The 12,564-nt window shown below is 43.6% G+C and overlaps 1 protein-coding gene across 1 annotated transcript; it reads right to left on the bottom strand.

Moving 5' to 3' along the window:
* smug1 (single-strand-selective monofunctional uracil-DNA glycosylase 1) lies at positions 1 to 2,378 on the bottom strand. The gene is made up of 3 exons (XM_039015173.1): positions 2,344 to 2,378; positions 1,835 to 2,135; positions 1 to 1,505 (listed from the first exon to the last, which is right to left on the bottom strand). Exons 1-3 carry the CDS (start codon positions 2,364 to 2,366, stop codon positions 978 to 980), a joined length of 852 nt encoding a protein of 283 aa, XP_038871101.1. The 5' UTR covers positions 2,367 to 2,378; the 3' UTR covers positions 1 to 977.
* Positions 2,379 to 12,564: the final 10,186 nt, after the last annotated feature.

Genomic DNA, 12,564 nt, shown 5'->3' with positions numbered 1-12,564 from the left:
TATGCATATTCTAATATGAGCCTGAGAAATAGTCCGTTTACCGTGGGAACGTTTTTTTTCCAAATATAAAAATTCTGCCCCCTAGCTTCAAGAGGACCTGCTAAGATGTAACAGGTAAGGGCAGGGCATTCGCATGCATAAAGCATCAGCCAAGCAACAATGGTTGGCTTGAGCATGTACTAAATTGACCAAATGAGAAACATTGCTTTAGCAATGTTGTTACAATGGGCCAAAAAATAAGAAAACTAGCCCACATTCACTCCAAATTTGAAAACCACTGTCGAGAAAGAAGAAAATAAAAAAAACTACTGCAACATGACTTATTTCTCTTGTTAACAAATTACAACACATTGTCATTTAACAGTGAAAATAACTCTGAAGAACAAACTAAAACCTAATCTAGACTAACTGGTCAGTTACATCACCAGAGTCTGATAGCAACAGAGCTGTTAAAAGACCTAAAGCAAGCTCCTCCTAAACCTGTATACAGTATCTACTGTAATCCTGAAAATACTTAATCTTATAATTGTTGTAAATTATATCATTTTAAAAAGTTTTCATTTCTTCATTACAGTCTCTGGAACTATTTCCAGGTAATATGCTACAGAAAGTCCTCACAAAGGTCAGAGATGAGTACCTGTCGACATGCTGTGAGGCAGTACACACCACAGTAAAGTACATACAGACATAATGTATCTTCTCTGTAATGGATATAACAGCATCTGAGGAGAGTAATTGTGATGCAGTATTTCTTCGCATGGCCTATAAACATGAGAGCTCGGGGGGGGGGACAACTGCTGCTCAACAGGGACTGCTGTGTGAGAGGGCCTGGGTGATGTGTTCTTCTCCCTAAAGATGAAGGTCAGGATTTGGGAAGGGTAAGCTGACCCTAGATCTGTGCCAGCGGACAACTTATACCCCCCAGGCCAGCATACAGCAAATACAGTATTCGCTCATGGAGGCTGATTAGCTAGAGGTCACATGGTCAGCAGGGATAGGACACCCAGTTCCTCCAGCTTGGCCTTGGCTACTGCCTCCCAGCCCTTATTGGCCAACGGGTTCCTGGGGGATGGGTGCATGATGCCCTCCACCCGTACCTCCATGCCCGCCGCAGAGAGGGCTCGCCGCGCTCGCTGCTCTGCCACTCTGCCAACCCCAATCACCATGGTGACGCCAAGGGCAGCCACAGCCTGGCACAGTGCCATGTCACAGAGAGCCAGGAGGGCCTCACGTTCCCCAATGACCAGCTCGGGGGGTGTTAAGTTCTTGCCGGTGGTACCCATGAACATAAGTGGGCACAGGTTATGTACGAAAAAATGGCGGAAGAACACATCTGGCTCACCACACAGCTTGCGGAAGAAGCCCCAGAAACGGGCGCCACTCACTTCACTCTGAATGCAGGCCAGGCCTTTGATTAGTCGCTTTGGGTGCTCCGAAGGGGGATGTCCAACCTCCCCAGTGATTTTCAGCCAATCACGGACATAGTTTACCTCACCAAAGGGTACCTGAGAGCAGAGGAGGACTGATGATTAGGTGGAAAATAATACAACTCTATTCTACCCTGACTTTGATCAGATTCAAACAGAGTGGGCAATATTGACTTATTCATGTGTACGCCTTATTCCAGACATTTCCATTCTGCAATGGTGAATATGAGAAAGTGGTAATTCCCAGTATTCACACATGATAAACGTTTATATTATCCTCTATCAACCAAAAGTTCTAGGAGGCTACTATTTACCTTTTGCCTTGAATGGAAGTAGGCTAACTTAACAATGTAGCTAACAAGTGAGAGTTGTTGCTCTCTCTCTTTGGCCTGCCTGCACATCCTTACCCCGGTCTGAGCCATGCCGAAGGGTCCCGGGTTCATCCCCAGGAAGAGAATACTCTGTCCGCCGCGACAGTACGTCTCAACGAAGCAGCGGTGCGGTTCCCAGGCATACTCCAGCGGGTTGTAGATGTAGTGCACCGGCTCACTGAACGACAGCCGGCGAAGGTGAACATTCAGCTCCAACTCTACGTGCAGAAAACGAGAGGCTACCGTGGAACCATCCAACATCAACCCCGGACCTAGAGTGAGTGAACAAACGTTGTTCTCATCCGGTTCGTGTTTCTCCGCATCTCCCTCTCCAACCCTGCGGACAAATAAATAAAACAATCCCGGTACATAGATTATCAATAGGATTGCTAACCCGGTTAGCCCTCAATGTCAGCGGATATTAAATTGCTGAGCCACAGAGTTATTTTAAAGTAGGCATAATATAATGCACATGTCCCCTTATAATAGAACGGCTGCATTAATGTCCTTAAAACAGCACATTTGTCGCTGTAGTTGCACTGTACCTTTTGAGTTCATGTGTGTCCATTCTGAGCGGATGTTTTCCGGAAACAAAGACCAGCAATTGCATTCTGGGAATAGTAGTTCCACGCAGATAGGCGACCTAACCTTCTTATTATACAGTAGCGCAGTGCTACCAACCAACGAAGGTGATGGTTTATGTCTTACACGGAACCCAAACCGGCTGCGCGCGTGCGCCATAGTGCATACATTTATTTTGTCCCCCTACACCAAACGCAGGTTAAAATATCAAAACAAACTCTGAACCAATGACATTAATTTGGGGACAGGTCAAAAAGCATTAAACATGTATGGCAATTTAGCTAGTTAGCTTGCACTTGCTAGCTAATTTGTCCTATTTAGCTAGCTTGCTGTTGCTAGCTAATTTGTCCTGGGATATAAACATTGAGTTGTTATTTTACCTGAAATGCACAAGGTCCTCTACTCCGACAATTAATCCACACATAAACGTTTCTAGCCATTTCTCCTCCTTCCAAGCTTTTTCATCTTTGAACTTATATGGTGATTGGCTTATACCACGACAACCTGCAAAACATTTCGTCTTTCAATCACCCACGTGGGTATAACCAATGAGGAGATGGCACGTGGGTACCTGCTTCTATAAACCAATGGGAGAGGCAGGACTTTCAGCGCATCTGCGTCAGAAATAGAAAGGAGTTCTATTTTAGCTCTTGGCAACGCAGACGCTTGTTGGCGCGTGCGAGCAGTGTGGGTGCAATAATTGAATAACATGGATTTCTAAATTTATTTTGCTACGCTCGGGTACGCGACGTGTCCGGTCTGGTCAGCATGTTATGTAAACAGCTCCACCTATCGTCGACTGCACTAGCACCAAATTGCATGTTTCTACGTGAACACAGAAGCATGCGTATTTTGTTCTGGGTCAAAGCGCAATGTTCAATGGCTTTCCGTCTCTGTGATAAGAGTCTCCTATGATCTGCACCGTGAGGGATTTGACAAAAATAAACACATATCATGCACCTGCACAGGGTTGGGGAGTAACTGATTAGCCTACATGTAATTAGTTACATGTAATCTGATTACTAAAAACGGTACTACCTGTAATCAGTTACTTTACCAGCAAAAATATTGGAATAAGATTACAGATACAGAAAAACAAAATAATTACTTATTGGATTACTTTTAAATTCAGAAAGGATGTTTGGTGTTTTGATGTTTTGTGAAAAAATACATTATGACACCTTTCTGTTTCCTCAATGACATTCAATTCAGCATTGAAAAAATGTGCAAGTTTAAGTTTCTTCTACCTGAGCGAGCCTGACCACAAGTCAGAGACTACTATGATGACACACCAAATGCATTTGATGGATCATTTATGTCTTCTTCTAATGCCTCTTAAGGGAAAGGTAATACAAAAGTAACAAAGTAATTCCGTTACTGAGTTTGGGTAATCTTAAAGTTACATTACTGATTACATTTAGAAAGTAACCTACCCAACCCTGCACACACACACATTTAAATGGGTAACATTACATACACACAAGCTTAAAGGAGTGGCTATAGTGAATAAGGTAGTCGGTTTACTTAGAGCCATCCCATCCTCTCTCTCTCTCCTTGTCCTTTGCATGACATCAAACATGGAGAAAGTAGAATTAGCAAAGCTTTGACCCTCATATCAGACGAACACTGCCACCGATCTTCGATGTTACTAATGGGTAATTGGTTATCACTGACGTGTGCCAGTGTTATCTCCTGTCCTCTGAGACTTCAGGTCAAAGGTTTAACACGCTGCTACAGTTTATTTTTAATTAGTGACATTTATGTAATTACTGTTTGCATTAAAAGCTTCCTTCAAAGGTTCGTAGCACAGCTATATTGCACAAGCTGACTTCCCACTTTATTCAATATTTGTCTACAACATCCCCTAACCATTTCATAGGCCTTCTTGGCTATCCGTGGCAATCCTAGGTGAAATTTGATAAATGTTTCTACAGCACTTTATTAGCACCTTGATTCATCTCATTGGTCCACAGTTATTGAACAATAATTGAACCGCAATTAAAGAACAACAAACACTTAACACTAATGGCATATGTTCAAGGGTGACGTATTTATTTTCCGTATTGATGATTTACCAGAGTTTCCTTGTGTGTGTATATTTATCATGGTTCTCCTTTCACTGCAGAGCTCAACAAACTGGAGAAAGAATGCTGAAGATAAAATGAAAGAGAGAGATACACCTGGAGGAAGAGTAGGAAATGGTGGAAATTTACAAATAGAAAGAGAGAGGGGGAGAGAGGGAGAGAATGCGGTAAGGATTGAGTGGGAGATATGACAGGAGTGTTACATTTGAGACCGGGACTCCAGCTCCTCTGTGCAGCCAGTCTAGTGCTGTTGCCATGGCAGCAGCAGCCCTGTATCTGCAGCGCAGGCAGAGAGCCTACAGTCCACAACAACACACACACACACTCACACCCCTCCCACGCCTGAACTGCAGCTGAACCTGAGTGAGGTTATAGGTTGGACAGCTGGGAGCATATAGGTGACAGTGAGCGATGAGTAGGGGATAGAGAAAAAGAAGGTGCAAGTGAGGGAAAGAGGAGGATGTGCCACACAGATGGGGCGAGGGGAGACTGAACAGGATCTAATTATCATACAGGGGGAAAATAAATTATTGACAGCGGAAGGGTTTTGCTTGTTTTGCCATGAAAAAGGAGGGTTCCCATCTCCTTGGTTTTTTATTATTCTTCTGGGTGGGGGACCGCTATTTTTGCTTATTCTTTATTTTGTATGGAAATGTGGGTTTAACAAAGGATATCAAATACAAACGCTTCATAAATTTCACCATGGATCATTTCACTCGTGCGTGGTGTGTGCATGTATCTCTATGAGTGTGTGTTGGCGTCTTCTTGTTGAAGATGAGTGAGGTTTGAGGGAGTGTGGAACTTGTTCCTGTTTGCGAAATGAGTTTGCCTGCATGTCTGTGTGCATTCTGCATGCATTTGTCTTTGTGCAATGCCTCACAATGGTGTTAGACACAACACGTGTTTGAGCTGTGTGTTGTTCACTCTACCTGTCCTGCCTGCCTTTGTACACACTCTGTGTGTGCATGTGTGAGTGTGTATTGTAAGTGTGTTTGCATATCTGATAGATGAACTCACTTGATGGATGGTATTTACACATCCCCCTGTAATTTCCCACATCATGCTCAGGGTGTGTGTGTGTGTGCGCTAGGTGACTGTGTGTGGGTGCATGCATGGTTTTGTGTAACCTGGTGCCACAAACCTGGTTTATGTTATATTCTCAATTTCCATGAAGTACAAGCATAGTCAGGTACTGTAAACACAGATCGTGATGTGTCGTGTCTTGGCTTCTGGTATTTGATGGTCAAGGTTACTGGCAGCTTCATTAAATAGTACCCGCAAAACATCAGTCTCAACATCAACAGTGAAGAGGCGACTCCGGGATGCTGGCCTTCTAGGCAGAGTTCCTCTGTCCAGTGTCTGTGTTCTTTTGCCCATCTTAATCTTTAATTTTTATTGGCCAGTCTGAGATATGGCTTTTTCTTTGCAGCTCTGCCTAGAAGGCCAGCATCCCGGAGTCACCTGTTCGCTGTTGATGTTGAGACTGGTGTTTTAAGGGTACTATTTAATGAAGCTTCCAGTTGAGGACTTATAAGACGTCTGTTTCTCAAACTAGACACTCTAATGTACTTGTTCTCTTGCTCAGTTGCCATTGGAACACAGGAGTGATGGTTGCTGATAATGGGCCTCTGTACACCTATGTAGATATTCCATTAAAAAAATATGCCATTTCCAGCTACAATAGTCATTTACAACAGTAACAATGTCTACACTGTATTTCTGATCAATTTGATGTTATTCTAATGGCCAAAAAATGTGCTTTTCTTTCAAAAGCAAGGACATTTCTAAATGAGACCAAACGTTTGAACGGTAGTGTAGTATAATGGAGTAACGGTCTCTGTCAGGGTTTCTAACCGTTCTAGAGGTCTTGATAGGATCTTATCCAAGAGTGACTTGGATACAGTGGGGTCAAATGAGTTCCCCGTTGACCCCTCACCTTACTAAGGGGTCAAACAGTTGAGGTCATGACTGCAGGTCTGTTTGTGAAGTGTCCTAATATTTAGACATACACAGTGTTACCATGGATTTGTAAATTAGAATACACTACTTTTTTGACAAAAATTAAATGCTCATCAGAAAATAAAAAATAGAATTATCATTGTTATCACTGTTTGTCAATATTGGCATTAACAACAATATTGATACTATTAATAATAATATCATATTGTTTCATTATCATTAGTAGCAATAATAGGAGTGGTATTTAGTCAGTTTTTGATTACTAATAGCTGCTGTAAAAACAAACATTACAGACATTTTTAGGAAACAGAGAGAAGAGGATAGTATACTGGAGCCTCCATAGAAAATGAATCACAGAGTGCCCTCTAGTGGCACTGCTGATATCTCATTATTACCTACAAGGGCTGATTGTTAAGTGGTATGATGTTATTGCAACACATGCAAGTGTCATAGAAAATGTCATGTTCTCACAAAATATTGTCTCTGACGCTCTCTCTCTTTCTCATGAACTCGATGCCCCCCCCCCCCCCCCCCCACGCCACCTGATCCTCGGTCACAGCCTGTAAACATATTAGGGAGGTACAGGCAGACATCTACAGGAGCCTCTCCATCCATCAGAACACAGCCAATGGCTTTTGCAGGGCTCCCTGGGTCCGGCTGGGATTGGTGTACACTGAAATGTACAATGACACATTCGTAGAATTGATACACACACAGACACACACACACACATACGCCTCATTCCAAGGCATCTAGCAAGTGCAAAATGGTGCTCAAACACACGCTAACACTGAGCTCTATATTCTATATGGCTAGAGGCTGGATCAGGGCGGTGAGGGTCATCATCCGTTCTGCCTCCTCGTTACCATGCCGTGACTCCAACCTCCACACACACACAGACAGACACACACACACACACACACGCACGCACACACATTACCCCAGACAACTCTCCCTCTCTCTGCACCCCAGTCAAATCTGTTTTCCAATATCGATTGTCTTATGGTCAGAAGTGGTAAACCAATACTTTTACTCTCTGTATTGTAATATACGGTTTTGAAAAGCAGGTGTATATGTTACTGGGATGTGGTAATGTGTAATCTGATTGAAGTACTATAATGCTTTATTGTTGATTTCCCCCTGTGTATCTCTTTTTAAGTCAAGACTTGGGTAACAGGAACTAGGTTTTCCCTTGAGCTTTCAAAGAGTGATTTCTAAGCTTTTTTCAAAAGTATTTCCCTTTCTACCTAAGCTATCATATGAATTAAGCCATTATATGCTATTATACTATCATTTTCTGTGCACTGACTATAGATAAGAGCAACAGCTAAATTAATAAATATACAATAAGAGCATCAGTGAGGTCTGATGTGATTTCCAGGCCAGGCAGACTAAACTAATGCAGATCCAGCCTGGTGCCTGGTGCTGTGAGTACAGGATGTGAACCACATGCTCTATCTGATGATGATTAGGCTGTGCTCCTGGATTACCCTGTCTGTCACACCACTCAACTCCTGCACCATCGAGCCTCTGTTTCATCTTCAAGTGTCTTCCGCTGCCCGCACTGGGCTGCGAGTACCCTCGGAGTGTGTGTGTGATTACTTTGGGAGTACATATTTGAGTGCGTGCGTGTGCACGTCTGTGTCTTCCTTCCCTGTCTCTGTGCACAGCTGTTCCATACCTCTTCATCCTTCTTTCCCTCACCTCAGGGTGCATACAAAGCTGAACCAGAAAAAATTATCTCTCCCTCCATCTCTGTTTAGCCTTTAGCATATCTTTCTCTTTTCATCTCTCGGCTTCCCTACCCTGCCTCCTCCGCTCTCTTCCATTCTTTAATTCCCTCTCTCTCCTGTTTTGCTTTCTCTTTTTCTCTCCATCCTTTCCTTCCGCTCTTTCTCTTTAGCTTTCTTCCTCATCTCTCCATCTCTATCTCCCTACCACACCTCTCTCTCATACACTCCCTCTCTCCTCTCTGTCTGATGGATCACCTTCCCCTCCCGTTGAACTCCTCTGATAATCCAGGGGAAGCAGTAAGACTTCATCCATCAGCAACGCTGACAGAGCCGCAAGCTGGTGCAGTCTGACATACCACCACTCTGTCTGTACCGTGTGCGTGTGTTTGTGTGTGTGTTTGATGTGTTTGCTTGTGCTCTTCGTAGCAGAACGACTTGGCTGACATGTTATGAACATGCGTGTATATGCATGTGTGAGTGAATTAACTCAGGGCTCCTGTACGGATTGTTGTTTTGAGGGTGAAATTTCAACCACAGGATAATGTCATCATTGTAACCAAATTTCAACATAGACAAATCTTGTATAAAATATGTTGAATTTGTACCTTTAAAACAACGTCATACTTTTACCCCTTTTTCTCCCCAATTTCGTGGTATCCAATTGGTAGTTACAGTCTTGTCTCATCGCTGCAACTCCCGTACGGACTCGGGAAAAGCGAAGGTCAAAAGCCGTGCGTCCTCCGAAACACAACCCAGCCAAGCCGCAATACTTCTTGACACAATGCCTGCTTAACCGCACCAATGTGTCAGCGGAAACACCTTACACCTGGCGACCGTGTCAGCGTGCATTGCGCCCGGCCCGCCACAGGAGTCACTTGGGCGCGATGGGACAAGAACATCCCTGCTGACCAAACCCTCCCCTAACCCGGATGACGCTGGGCCAATTGTGCGCCGCCCCGTGGGTGTCCCGTTCACGGCCGGCTGCAACAGAGCCTGGACTCAAACCAGGATCTCTAGTGGCACAGTTAGCACTGCGATGCAGTGTCTTAGACCACTGCGCCACTCAGAAGGCCCCAGATTTTCAATGTTATGTCCGCTATCAGAAGAAAAAAAACAATAGGCTGGGGAGCACCTCCTACTGGAGAATCGATCGATCTACAGCTACCTTTTGGTCTCCCATCAATGGTTTTAACCGAGCCCAGCCCTGCATAGCTAGGATATTTGTCACTGACTATTGAGTACCACAGTAGGAGTCATAATACCCATAAAACCTAGCGTTTCGTGTAGGCTTACCCTGGCATGACGTTTTCATAAACAAGGTAACTTTTATCAATATATTCACCTGTAATTGCCCCTTAAAAATGAAATGCTAATTAGCTATTAATGTTGCTATCATACAGAACTGCACATCCTGACGCAAACTTTGACATACTGTAATCACTCAATGCAGGGTGGGAAAAACTTCCACATTTTTCTATGCAAACTCATCAACAAGTAGCAAGTAACCTAGAAAGTAGATTTTTGTTTCTTGTGTAAATAATTAATATTGCGTATTTCTCGCGTGTATTCTTATTTAGCATTTTTAAATTACCCTGGCCTTTGTAGCTAACTACCCAACCTTAGGTCTCTCCGTCAATCAGAAGCAAGGATGGTTATGTGCTATGTACCGGATTGTAACCACTACTACGATAACCACACGATTGTTTTCTGACCTTTATTAGCGAGTGGCGTCACTGGAGCTGTGTGAGTGGCGCAGCGGTCTAAGGCACCGCGTCTATGTTCTAGAGGCGTCACTACAGACCCTGGTTCGATTCCAGGCTGTATCACAACAGGCCGTGATTGGGAGCCCATAGGGCGGCACACAATTGGTCCAGCGTCGTTCAGGTTAGGCCGGGGTAGGCCGTCATTGTAAATAAGAATTTGTTCTTAACTGACTTGCCTAGTTGAATAAAGGTTCAAAATAAATAATAATAAGGTAAGCCCTGTTTGCTAGCAAGCTATTTTGGTTAGGTCAAAGATCTGTGGTTAGCTAGATGCTTTTGAAAATAAGCTAGATATCCACCGACTGTAGTTACTTGTACAATGCACTTTGCCTTCCTTACAAGAACCAGTATAGGCTAGCATATTGACTGTTGTGACCTTTATTATTTGTGAGCTAGCCAGATAATCTGTTAGCTCACAGTTTGTGTAGTCATACTTTTTCACGTGGTGACATGCTAGCTAATGTTATCCCTCCAGCCAGGGCAGGGATATAGCTAGCTAAATATTCCCTGGTGGGCTAGCTAGTTAGGCACTTTGGTAGCTAACGTTGCACCATATCACCGTGGTGTAGTCGAACTTTCCTGACAGGAGGTGACATGCCAGCGAATGTGCCTAACGTTAGCGATTAGCGCTAACTAGCTAATGTTAAATATTTCTGCCGTGGTGGACTAGTTAGTATGTCACCATCTGTGGGGTCTGGGGAAATGTCTGACTACACAAACGATGAACTAACGTAATTAGCAAGCTAAACGTTAGCTAAATATCCCTGCCCTGGTGAGCTAACATTAGCTAGCATGTCACCACATGGAAAATGTGTGACTACACAAACGGTGAGCTGACGTTAACTAGCTGGCTAGCTACATCACATAGGACTTGTGGGCCCAATGTTTTCCCATACGAAACACAAACGGTTTTGTTCCACAAGTACACCTGTTATACATCAAATGTACATCAAATGATCTGTGAAGTCAGTTAGCTATACATGTCAGCAGGGATGGAAATTAAACTAGTCCGAGGCTAGTACTTTTCAGACTGGGCTAGTAGACAATGTGCCAAACTAGCCTGACAGCAGTGAAATAGCTAGTAGAAAATGTGCCAAAGTAGCCTGTCACAGCAGTGAAATTTTGCCTTTACAAACATCGCATGCCACAGATTTAGGACCTGAATGTTACCATGGCTAGTAGAAATCGTGGTCTGCTGGCCAGTGCCCGAAATCCTTATGTTCCATTGCTGCATGTCAGTCCCTTTCAGATGATCCCCCTATCACTGTTGGTCCTCCTCAGTGACCTCACGGCTGAGGGTTTTAACTTTCCTCTTGAGAATTAGAATCAGAAGTACAGTGTAATAAATACCATTTAAAATAACACAAGCATATTGCTATTACATTGTTATAACTAACTTCTTTCTAAGCAGGGTTTCTCACACACTTATAAACAGATACAGAGACAGACAGACACACACCCAAGGACAGAGGGCTGACGTAAACCTTTCATAAACACTGATAAGGAAAGGCTTTGATCAAAAGAGTGCTTGGGTCCGCATTTCACGAAATAATGAGACACACACACATAACCAAGGACAGAGGGCTGACTACGCACACACAAAATCTCCTGCTTAGCTGAACATTTGATAACAAAGAACTTTTGCTATAAGACTCAGAAGGATGACGCCCAGCTCATCAGGACCAATCTGAGAAGACAACAACCTGTCCAGAACCAACCAAAGGACCAGAACTTCCAGACTCAACCTACTTTCTGTGTTGTATAAAATGTCTATGCATTTCTGTTATCTGGGCTTTTTCTGGAGGTTCTCTATGAGCCGAAGGAACGAGACCGTATACGCTTGTACCAGATATCTTCACTCTGAATAAAACTGTCACTTGTCATACAATTTACCACCTTGTCCGAATCGATCCTTGACCGGCTCACCCTTCTCAATATCCAATTATCAACAAAAACATGGTAAGCAGAGGATGGTTATCTAGATACCCGGTCCAGAGTGGTTGATGTGGATGTGAGGGGGCGAGTTGGTGGAAGGACGGTTCGCGGAGGACAGGTGAAATCTTTGGGGGGAGGTCAACAATTCTGCTCAGCTCGGGGAACTGATCTTCTGGTCGACCAATAAACAAGGTAAGCAAGACCTGTTAAATCAAACTTTGCATATTGTCGTATAGTCTATCCAAATTTTGATCAGTACTACCGAGTGTGAGTATGGATTCTTGAGTAAATTTACATATATAAATGACATGTGAACGACAGTGAAGTGAACATATGTGGGAATAATTTGTAAGTATTAAGATCTATTCATATAGTCCGGCTGTGACCGGTGAGGAATAGGCTTAATTTGTGATAAAAAGAACTATTCGTATAGTCCGGCTGTGTCCGGTGAGGAATATAGTAAGCACTATTCAATAGTCCGGCTATTCAGTCGGTGAAGGGTAGGCTTAAAATTGGGATAGGGATTATTCAATAGTCCGGCTATTCAGCCGGTGAAGGATAGGCTTGTTCCATCCCCATCCATATAGTCCGGCTGTGACCGGTGAGGAGTGGGGTAAAGTTTGTCAAGACCTATTCATATAGTCCGGCTGTGACCGGTGAGGAGTAGGCTAGACTTATTCAATAGTCCGGGCGATTGTCCGGTGAAGAAT

Source organism: Salvelinus namaycush, chromosome 20 (genome assembly GCF_016432855.1).
Source record: "Salvelinus namaycush isolate Seneca chromosome 20, SaNama_1.0, whole genome shotgun sequence".
NCBI classification, from domain to species: Eukaryota; Metazoa; Chordata; class Actinopteri; order Salmoniformes; family Salmonidae; genus Salvelinus; species Salvelinus namaycush.
Note: the sequence above shows the minus strand (reverse complement) of the source record. Positions and strands in the feature narration are given on the sequence as shown.